General features: G+C 34.1%; 1 protein-coding gene across 2 annotated transcripts in view; it reads left to right on the top strand.

Moving 5' to 3' along the window:
- The window catches only part of GABRA3 (gamma-aminobutyric acid type A receptor subunit alpha3), a 393257-nt gene that overhangs the window by 159426 nt on the left and 221446 nt on the right, over positions 1 to 12385 (top strand). For both annotated transcript variants that reach the window (XM_004776653.2, XM_013047929.2), the window contains exon 3: positions 9131 to 9252. In XM_004776653.2, coding sequence (XP_004776710.1) covers positions 9131 to 9252 — 122 coding nt within the window. The remainder of the gene's footprint in view (positions 1 to 9130; positions 9253 to 12385) is intronic.

The raw sequence follows: 12385 nt of genomic DNA on the forward strand, positions 1-12385 counted from the left end.
TATTATTATCGATGCATTTCTTTAATTTTGTTATTAATTGGTTTATGTATTTGGCTGCTCCCAAGTTAGGTGAAGAAATATTTGCATTTGTTAGATCTTGTTTGATGGACTCTTTTGGTTATGATATGGTATCCTTCTTCATCTCTTATTATAATCTTTAATTTAAAATCTAGTTTGTCTGATATAAGGATTGCTACTCCAGCTTTCTTTTGATGTCCATTATCATGAAAAATGGTTTTCTACTGCCTCACTTTCAATCTGCAGATATCTTTGAGTCTAAAATGAGTCTCTTGTAAGCAGCATATTGATCAATCTTTTTAAAAATCTATTCTGATACCCTATGTATTTTGATTGTAGAATTTAGTCCATTTACATCCAGAGTAGTTATTGAAAGATATGAAATTAGTGCCATTGCATTACCTATAAAGTCACATTCTTATACATTATATCTGTTCCTTTCTGGTCTTTGTTACTTTTGAGCTCTCTTTTTCCTCAAAGCGTCCCTTTTAATATTTCTTGGAGGGCTGATGTGGTATTCACAAATTCCTTTAGTTTTTTCTTGTTCTAGAAACTCTTTATCTGTCCTGTTCTGAATGACAGCTTTTCTGTATTTCTAAAGTATTCTTGGCTGCACATTTTTTCCCATTTAGCACATTGATTATATCATGCTTGTCCTTTTTGGGTATCAGGTCCCTGTGGACTGGTCTGCTGCCAGCCTTGTTGTACTCTTGGAGATTAAGGACCTCTTGCTCTGAACCACTTTCTGTATTTTCTCTCTTTCTGTGATTTGCAAGCTTCAGTATAATATGTGGAGGTGTTGACTTATTTTTGTTGATTTTGAAGGGGCTTCTTCTCTGTACCTCCTGGACTTGAATGACTGTTTCCTTCCCCAGATTAGGCATGTCCTCAGCTATAATTTGTTCAAATAAAACTTATGCCCCTATCTCCCACTTTTCATGTTCTGGAACTCATATTTTTCAGATATTATTTCACTTTTCAGATTTGAATTCTTGAAGTCTCTGTTTGTGATTCAGTAGTTGTCTTACTCTCTTCTTTTCAGCTTCCTTATTTTCTATCATTTCATCTTCTATATCACTGACTCATTTGCTTCTTTCCTTTCTGAACCTCCACTTGGGACTGAATCATAGTAGTAGCATTTCTAACTTTGGCTTGATTAGATTTTAGTTCTTTTATTTCTATAGTAAGGGATTTTCTAGTATCTTCTATGCAGTTTGCAAGCCTAGATAATATCTATATAATGTTGTCTTAAATTCTAGTTCAGACTTACCTATATCTGGTTCGATTAAATCCTGGCAGTGACTACCTCCTGTTCTTTCTTTTGGGGTGAATTTCTCCATCTGATCATTTTTTCCCAGAAAAGAATAGAAAAGAATGAAAATACAACAATAACAACAACACAAAAACAAAAACAAAACAAACCAGAAGAAAATAAAAAAATTATAAAGTAAGAAAAAAAATCAAGAAATGAAACAGGACAAAAGATAAAACTAGATGCTGGGTGTATTTCAGTCTGTTGTTAAAAGAAACTAGAACTAGATCCAAAAATAGGAAAGAAATACTTCTACATATATTACAAAATAAAATACAATGTAAGGAAACCAAAAATACTATATATATATATATATATATATATATATATATATATATATGTATATATATATGGTATATATAAAATAAAAAAAAAGGAATTGAAAAGTAAGAAAATAGATGGAGAAAAAAGTGAAAGACTAAAGAATATATATAATATATAATACATAATATGTATATATGTATAATATGTAATACATATATACATAAAATACAATATGTAATTTATATTATATATAATATATATAAAAAAGTGAAAGAGAAAAAAGTGAAAGATTAAAGAATATATATATAATATATATATTATGTGTATACATATATTTCATACATAATATATATACATATAATATATTACATACATAACATATATACATATTATGTATATATTATGTATATATTACATATATATTATGTATGTATATATTACATACATAATATATATGTAATATATACATAATATGTATATATGTATAATATGTAATACATATATACATAATATATAAATTATATATAATATATAAATAAAAAAGTGAAAGAGAAAAAAGTGAAAGACTAAAGAATATATATATAATATATAATATATATATAAAATATATATATATAACATATATATAATATATATATAATATATCTAATATATATATATAATATATATATTGCAATTATATATATATTGCAGTTATAAAATGAGCAAATCTCAGGGATAATAAGTACAGCATAGGGAATATAATCAATAAGCTGCTCAGGTGGTGAAGTAAGGTAGAACTCCACATATAACTGTGTAGTGTCAGGATCCCTGAGGGGCATATTGCAAAATATATATATATATATATATATATATAATATACACATATTATAATATATAATATATATAATATATAATATACACATTATGTATATAATATATGTATATTATATATACATGTATATACACATATATGTATATTATATATGCACATAATATATATATTATATATATTCTTTAGTCTTTCACTTTTTTCTCTTTCACTTTTTTATATATATTATATATAATATAAATATACATAATATATATTATATATTATTATATATGTATTACATATTATATATTATATATTATATACATATTCTTTAGTCTTTCACTTTTATACATATATTACATATAAAATATATGTATAAAATATACATATATTATAAAAATATAAAATATACGTATAAAATATATGTATAAAATACACGTATATTACTTATATTATGCATATATATTATATTATATATGTATAGATATAATAGATATAATATATATAATATATAACATATATACATATAATATATATACATATATATACCTATATTATCTATATTATACATATACATATATTATATATACACATAATATATAGATATATACGTATATTTTGTGTATATATATTATATAATGTAATATACCTAATATATTATGTATATTATATAATATACATATATTATATAATATATATATTTTTATATATAAAAATATATTTTTATATATGTGTATATTTTATATATATATATTCTTTAGTCTTTCACTTTTTTCTCCAGCTATTTTCTTACTTTTCAATTCCTTTTAAATTTATTTAATTTATATATTAAATAAATTATTATTTAGAAATTTAAAAATTTAATAATAATTTTTTATATGTATATATATATATACATATATATATATATATGTATATATATATATATACACACACCACAATGCTGTATGTTTTCCTCCAGAGCTGAAGATTTGTAGTTCTCTGAGACCATTAAATGTGGTGCTAGCCAGTTGTTCCTGCTGGTCTTCTGGGGGAGGGGCCTGTTGTACTGATTCTCAGGTGCCCTTGCACTTGTGGAAATGTGCCTCCCTTGGCAGGGGGCTGGGCAGGGTAAGCAGCTCTGGATAAAACTATGTGGTACTGTTTTGGTCCTTGAAGGTTTTCAGCATGGATGGGCAGAATGAAAATGACAGTGCCCTGCTGTCTAGCCCAGGAGTTGAAAAGATGTGCCCCCTACTCTTCAGTGAGCCCTCACAGAAATATAGTCATTTGCTCTTATCTCCTTGGCTTCTGTCTGAACTGTATTTACACATCCTGTTACTGAGCATTTTTATTGAGTCACACAACTGAGTTTCAAGTCTCCAAATTTTCTAGACCCCTCTGGTGTGGACATAAGCTGTTCTTTCCGGGGGAGAAGGGGAGTCTCACTATGCTTCTGACTTTTGCTGGGCCCCTGCCAGGAGCATGGTCACACAACTATGTAGTGGTTTACAGTTTATGGCAACACAGAGAACCTAGACTCACTGTTCTCAGTTGGCTTCCCCACTTCAGTGCCTGGGAGCTTGCTCCACTCAGACTCCTCCATTCTCCTTGTGTCCCTGAACCTGACTTTCAGGGATCCTGAGACTACACAGTTATATGTGGAATTCTACCCTACTTCACCACCTGAGCAGCTTATTGATTATATTCTCTATGCGGTACTTATTATCCCTGAGATTTACTCATTTTATAACTGCAAGTATTTACCTCTTAACTCCCTTCACCTATTTTTTCCATCCCCACACCACTTTCCCCCTGGAAACCACCTGTTTTTTCTCTGTATTTGTAGTTCTTTTCTGTTTTTTGTTTGTTTACTTGTTTTTATTAGATTTCATATATAAGTGAAATCATGATATTTGTCTTTCTCTGTCTGACTTACTTCACTTAGGCTCATGCCCACTACAGCTCCAACCATCTTTCCAGGGAGTCCCTTGTATGGAATGCTCTGAGACACCCTCTGCCCCTCAGCTTACTCCCACTTCAGCCATCTTGCCAAGGTGTCATCTATATGGAGAATCACAGGACTCTCCTCTGGTTCATGTCCACTTCAGTTCCAGATGCCCTACCAAGGTGGCCCCAGCTGAGTGCCCTGGAATCCCCAGCCCACACCCTCTAGAGCACCAGCTAGCTGGCCGAAACTATCAGGCATATGTAGTCCATAAAGAGGATATCCCTACCCAAGGACATTCCTTCGAATTTAAGAGAAGTAGCCATTCCACTTAACTTATGGACACAAACACAGAAGTAAAGCAAAATGAGGAGACATAGGAATATGCTCCAACTGAAAGAACAAGACAAAACTTCAGAAAAATAACTAAATAAAAGTGCCTGTCCTGCGAAGATGTCTCATTACATTTGTAGAACTTGGTAGGGATGGCAGAGAAAGGAATGAATAACCCTCAGTGTATTTGGAGCGTTACCATTTATAAAGCAAATTTTATTTGTTATATTATTTTTTTTAAAGATTTTTATTTATTTATTTGACAGAGATCACAGGTAGGCAGAGAGGCAGGCAGAGAGAGAGGAGGAAGCAGGCTCGCCGCTGAGCAGAGAGCCCGATGTGGGACTCGATTCCAGGACCCTGGGATCATGACCTGAGCCAAAGGCAGAGGCTTTAACCCACTGATACACCCAGGTGCCCCTATTTGTTATATTATTTACTTATTTCTTCCCCAAACTTTTTAAGATAAGATATTATTATCTCTATTTTACATGTAAGGAAATAGGTTACACAATCAGTTAGTGGCAGAGCCAGCAATAAAACTCTGCTCATTCTCCATAGACTTACTACTATCCCATCTGTAGAGCTAAAAATGAATATACCTGCCTTACCTACATATAGCATAATTAGTAACATTATTTTTGTGTTTATATGATGGATTATTAACATTAAATCTAATTGATAATAACATATATGAGACAAAACAGGTATGGCCACATTGATTTTATCAACTTAATAAGCATGTGGCTTTGAATAATTTCTTTCTCTCATTAATGTCTTAGGTGCTTCATCTGTAAGTAGAAAAAAATTATTGCATGATCTCTGAGACTGTCCATCATCCTGACATACCATGAGTCTTTGTTTTCCTCTAAACACCTTTGTCATGGAAGTTAGTATTTCAGTCAAAGAAGTGGCATATTATATTGGCCTCATAGTCAGGAAATCAAGTTCCAAATTCTTGCTTTCCCATTAACATTCAGGGCAGTTAAAAGTTATGTTTGGGGGTTTAGAATTCCCATGTCAATCTACCTGGAATGAATATAATATCTGAAGCCCTTTATAGTTCATCTGTAACTCTGTAAGGATTCTCCTATCTGCTTCTCCTATCTGCTTTAAATAATTAAATTGTTTTTAACTCAATTTATAGACCCATTTCCCAGAAATTGAATTGGGCTAATCAGGGCTAAGTGTGCCTGCAGGAAAAGTTAAGGGATAGTGAGTAAGTGGTGTGAACAAAATTAATTGAGCCTCTCTCTATATAGTGTATGTAAGGTGGATTCAGAATATTGGTGGATTGAACTAAGTGTGGGCTTCATCTGAAGTGTCTGTATTTATCTCTTAAATATATTAAAGGCAGTTTGTTAGCTCTGCACTATAGTTCCCTTCTTCCTTCCCCCTTCCCAGTAAGGTAAATGTATCACTTCTAGTGTTCTGTCCACTAAATGAGACAATCATCTCTACTCTTCACTGGGTTGTAGTGCCTCTCTGGTCAAAGTTTTCTTTATGTCTTTTGGTGGATGGGGTGCCAATATTTTTTGTTATTATTTGCATTTGAATAATGAATTCAAGTGAATACAGTACTATTTCAAAAAAGAAAAAAACCAAACTTTTAATACTTCAAGATATTAAACATTAAGCCTGGCAATTTTAACATTTTTGATGGTAATAGAACCTATCTGTGAAGTTATTTTGATTTTAAAGATGAGGAAGCTATTACTAGAGGTGTTACATGACTTGCCTAAGGTCACACTAATAAATTCAAATGTATGTCTCTAGACTCTTCGAGACAAGTTCCCTTTTTACTCCCATATATATCTATGTTATCATTTGATTCTCTTTGCAACCCTATAAGCAAGGGAAAGATTACTTACCTTGTTTTACTTTTTTCATGCTCTATCACAATACCTAAACTGTTAGAGGTACATAGTTGATGCCCAATAAAGATGTATTGAATAATTAAGTGAATTGAATTGAGACTTATGAAATAAGGGAATTGATATCTAAAATGACTTTTGCAAGGTTATCTGCTGGAGCAGCAGTTTAGAGTGAGATTTATTCACTTTTGGTGTTTCTATTCTGTAGACTCTTCTCAGGGTCTTTTTCATAAAGGAAATCTTTGTAGCCACTAAGAATATATATTTGTGGGAAGACATATTGACTCTCTCTTAGGACTCCTTCTCAACTGTTATCTTATGTTTTTTATAGACTTGACTAACTGGATGCTAGGAATAGTTATAATATATGTATTAATGGAAACCTTCTAGGTCCAAGGTAAGAATGGAGATAAAATAGTGTAACTTGCTTAATGGTCTACTCCAAATCATGAATACAGATGGCAGTAGAACCCAGGAGTATTGAATCCCAGTTTATTGATTCTACACTGTGCACAACAGCCATCTGTTTCACTATAGCCCGCTTTCTCTTAAACTACCCTGAGAGCTTCATTTTTAGTCCTATCAAACCACAAGTCCCTCCTCACAAAGTGAAAGTATGTGTCAGCCCAGACCTGAGTGGGTGGTTATCAAAGTGCCTCATGCTTGGAAAGGTTTACAGGAGACATCCAAACTGGAGGAGCAGGAGGTAGCTGATGGTCAATAGAAAATCAGGAAACTTGGATTCTAGTCTTATTTCTGCCTCTCACTAGCAATATGATTATGGGTAAATTTGGTGGTGTACCTTTGAGCTTATTTCCCCATGTATAAAATGAGAAAAATTATGGAATCCCTTAAGAGTCCTGGTAGCTTTAACATTTAGTGGAGTGCTATTGTTTTTTTTGCCCTATCTCCATAGGGCAGTAGGTAAGTGAACTAAATGCACTTCAACAATCTGTCTGGTTCTGTTGTTCTGTGAACCTATACTTCTCTAGGTTTGAAGAGGGATAAGTTCTTTGTAACACAATTTTCTTTTTTTTTAATTTTGTGGATTATTTATTCATGTAACAAAATTTAGGAAATGACTTCTTTTCGTTTATTTTTTTTTTCTTAGAGGATTTTTGTTTATTTTGTTCAGTTAGCCACTGTATAGAACATAATTAGTTTTTGATGTAGTGTTCAGTGATTCATTAGTTAAGTATAACACCCAGTGTTCATCACAACACGTGCCCTCCTTAATACCCATTACCCAGCTACCCCATCCTCTCACCTCCTCCCCTCTGAAACTCTCAGATTAATTCCCAGAGTCATTAGTCTCTCATGCTCCATCTACCTCTCTGATTTCTCCCCTCTTTGGGTTTCCCTCCCTTCTCCTATGGTCCTCTGTGCTATTGCTTATGTTTCACATATGAGTGAAACCATATGATAATTGTCTTTCTCTGCTTGACTTACTTCATTTAATGTAATCTTCTCCAGTTCCATTTATGTTGATACAAATGGTGGGCATTCATCATTTCTGATGGCTGAATAATATTCCGTTGTATATATGAACTACATTTTCTTTATCCATTCATCTATTGAAGGGCATCTCATCTCCTTCCACAGTTTGGTTATTGTGGACATCGCTGCTATGAACATTGGGGTACATGTGCTCCTTCTTTTCATTACATCTGTATCTTTGGGGTAAATATCTGATAGTACACTCAAAAAACTAATAACCCAGTCAACAAAATGGGCAGAAGACATGAACAGACACTTCCCCAAAGAAGATATACAAATGGCTAACAGACACATGAAAAAATGTTCCACGTCACTAGCCACCAGGGAAATACAAATGAAAATCACAATGAGATACTACTACCTTACACCAGTTAGAATGGCAAAAATTAACAAAAAAGGAAACAACAAATGTTGATGAGGATGTGGAGAAAGGGGGGACCCTCTTACACTGTTGGTGGGAATGCATGCTGGTATAGCTACTCTGGGAAAACAATATGGAGATTCCTCAAGATGTTAAGAATAGAGCTACCTTGCAACCCAGCAATTGTACTACTAAGTATTTATCCCAAAATACAGATGTGGTGAGAAAAATAACTTCTTTTTAATGATTTATTTATTTATTTATTTATTTGGGTGGGGACAAAAGAGAGAGAGTCTTAAGTAGACTCTTCCCTGAGCATGGAGCCCAACCTGGGACATCTCATGACCTTAAGATTGTGACCCTGATATCATGACCTGAGCCTAAACCAAGAGTTGACACTTAACTGACTGTGCCACTCAGGTTCACCTTGGTGAATAATTTTATGATGGGTACTGTTCACAGGCTCATTCTGTTAACAATTTATGCTTGTGTTTCTTCACTACTAGGTTGGGGATGGAGCACATTTTGTTAAACTCTTGACAATGCTGGACTGAAAGTTCAAATATAGTGATCACCATCTGCCTTTTACACATATATTCATTGTGATAAATAGGAAGTGCTGATTTGGTTAAGATACAAGGCTATTTAATTGACCCACTCTCTTGGTTGAAATCTTCTTAAAATGTTAACACATGTCACTGTTTCCTGTTAAGAATATTATTTTTTATCTCTTCTTCTTTCACTGTCTCAGACTCTCTCCTAAGCATGCCCCAGATATTCCTGATGACAGCACTGACAACATCACTATATTCACCAGAATTTTAGATCGTCTTCTGGATGGCTATGACAACCGACTACGACCTGGGCTTGGAGGTAAGTTACTATTTTAAGATCCTTTTCTTGGCTCTTGTCATCTAAAAATATTCTTAAGGTGCCTTCAGCGCTATATTGACCAATGAGTTTAGTGCAATATTGAACTTCCTCCTTCTCAGCACTAGAAATTAATTAAAACCCTTCATTTTATAGTAAATCTCTCTGCTGTGGTTTTGGAAAATTCTGAATTTCACTGAGCTAAATGTATATAGGGTATTTTATCACCATATTTGGTCAACCGCATTTCTGATAACAGAAAAACAATCCCTGCTGGAATGGGAGGTGTGGCCCAGGGGTATCTGGGAAACATGCTTTTGTTTTCAAAACCTTTATCAGCTTGAAATTCCTGTGAGGGGCAACCTGTTGCCTAGGTCAGATCTTAGTTGGCCATTGTTTAGTATGATTTGCAATATGATCACAATGAGATAAGTGCATTATAATATATGATGGGTTGTATTGAAATGGCAAGTATTCAGAGGTATGAATTTAATTTTTTTTCCTGAACCATTTGAGAACTAGTTGCAGATATCATACTCCTTTTCCCTAAATACTTCAATGTGCATTTCCTTAGGACAAAGAAATTAATTTACAAAACTAATTCTTCACTGGGCAAAGACTTTTATCTTGATGAAGTCCCAATAGTTCATTTTTGCTTTTGTTTCCCTTGCCTCTGATGATGTGTCGAGTAAGAAGCTGCTACAGCCAAAGTCAAAAGGTTGCTGCCTGTGTTCTCCTGTAGGATTTTGATTAATTTTTGTATCACATCTAGGTCTTTCATCCATTTTGAATTTATTTTTGTGTATGGTGTAAGAAAGTGGTCCAGTTTTGTTCTTCTGCATGTTGCTGTCCCATTTTCCCCAATACCAGTTTTTGAAGAGACTGTCCTTTTTTTCTATTGGATGTTCTTTGCTGCTTTATCAAAGATTAGTTGACCATATGGTTGTAGGTCCATTTCTGGGTTGTTTTTTCTGTTCCATTGATCTATGTGTCTATTTCTGTGCAAGTAGCATACTATGTTGATGACTACATCTTTGTAATATAGCTTGAAATCTGGAATTGTGTTACCTCCAGTTTTGTTTTTCTTTTTCATTATTGTTTTGGCTATTCCATGTCTTTCTTTGTTCCATACATATTTTGGGATGGTTTGTTCTAGCTCTGTGAAAAATGCTAGTGGTATTTTCATTGGGCTTGCATGAAATATAGATGCTTTGCATAGTATAGACACTTTAACAATTTTTTTCTTCTATTCTATGAGCATGAAATATTTTTCTATTTCTTTGTGTCCTCTTCAATTTCTTTCATAAGTATTCATTAGTTTTCAGCAACTTCTTGGTAGGGTCTTTCAGGTTTTCTACATAGAGTATATTGTCTGCAAAGACTGAAAACTTGACTTCATCCTTCATGATTTTGATGCCTTTTATTTCTTTTTATTGTCTGATTGCTGAGGCCACAACTTCCAGTGTTATATGAATAGTAATGGTAAGAGTGGACATCCTTGTCTTGTTCCTGACCACAGGTAAAAGGCTCTCAGTTTTTCCCCATTAAGGATAATATTTTCTGTGGGTCTTTCATATATGGCCTTTATGATGTTCCTTCTATCCTTACTTTGCCAAGGGTTTTTAATCAAGAATCGATGCTCTACTTTGTTAAATGTCTTTTCAGCATCTACTGGGAGGATCATGTGGTTCTTGTCCTTTCTTTATTAATGTGGTTTATCACATTAATTGATTTGTGCAGAGTGAACCACACCTAAAGCCCAGGAATAAGTCCCACTTGATAATGTTGAATAATTCTTTTAATAATCTGTTGGATCAGATTACCTAGTATCTTGGTGAGAATTTTTGGATCCACATTCACCAGGGATATTGGCTTGTAATTCTCCTTCCTAGTTAGGTATTTGTCTGGTTTGAGGATCAAAGTAATGTTGGCCTCATTAAAGGAGTTTGGAAGTTTTCTTTCCATTTCTAATTTTTGAAACACTTTCAGAAGAACAGGTATTAATTCTTCTTTAAATGTTTGGTAGAATTCCCCTGGGAAACCATCTGGCTCTGGACTCTTGTTTATTGGCAGATTTTTGATTACTGATTCAATTTCTTTGCTGATTATGGGTCTGTTCAAATTTTCTGTCCCCCCCCATTTCATTTCTGGTAGTTCTTTTAAAATTTAAATTCAATTAGCCAACATATAGTGTTGTGTTCAATAATTCCTCAATTGCTTAAAACACCCAGTGCTCATCTCATCATGCACTGTCTTTTTTTTTTAAATTTTATTTATTTATTTGACAGAGAGAAATCACAAGTAGATGGAGAGGCAGGCAGAGAGAGAGAGAGGGAAGCAGGCTCCCTGCCGAGCAGAGAGCCCAATGCGGGACTCGATCCCAGGACCCTGAGATCATGACCCGAGCTGAAGGCAGCGGCTTAACCCACTGAGCCACCCAGGCGCCCCCATGCACTGTCTTTAATGCTCATCCCCTAGTTGCCTCATCTCCCACCCACCTCCCCTTCAGGAACCCTCAGTTTGTTTCCTAGAGCCAAGAGTCTCTCATGGTCTGTCTCCCTCTCTGATTTCTTTCCATTCTGTTTTTCCCTCCCTTCCCCTATGATCCTCTGAGCTGTTTCTTATAATCCACATATGAGTGTAACCATATGATAATTGTCTTTCTCTGATTGATTTATTTCACTTATCATAGTATACTCCAGTTCCATCCATGTTGATGTAAATGGTAGGTATTCATCCTTTCTGATGCTTGAATAATATTCCATTGTATATACATTGTATATACATTGTATATACATCTTCTTTAACCATTCATCTGTTGAAGGATGTCTTGGCTCCTTCCATAGTTTGGGTATTGTGAACATTGCTGCTATGGACATTGGGGAGCAGAGGACCCTTTGTTTTACTACATCTATATCTTTGGTGTAAATACTGAGTAGTGCAATTGCTCGGTCATAGGGTAGCTCTGTTTTTAAATTCTTTTTTTTTTAAGACTTTATTTATTTATTTGACAGAGAGAGATCACAAGTAGGCAGAGAGGCAGGCAGAGAGAGAGGAGGAAGCAGGCTCCCCGCCGAGCAGAGAGCCCGATGCAGGACTCGATCCCAGGACCCCGAGATCATGACCTGAGCCGAAG

This window comes from Mustela putorius, unplaced genomic scaffold (genome assembly GCF_011764305.1).
Source record: "Mustela putorius furo isolate JIRA1106 unplaced genomic scaffold, ASM1176430v1.1 tig00003899_pilon_pilon_pilon, whole genome shotgun sequence".
NCBI lineage: Eukaryota > Metazoa > Chordata > Mammalia > Carnivora > Mustelidae > Mustela > Mustela putorius.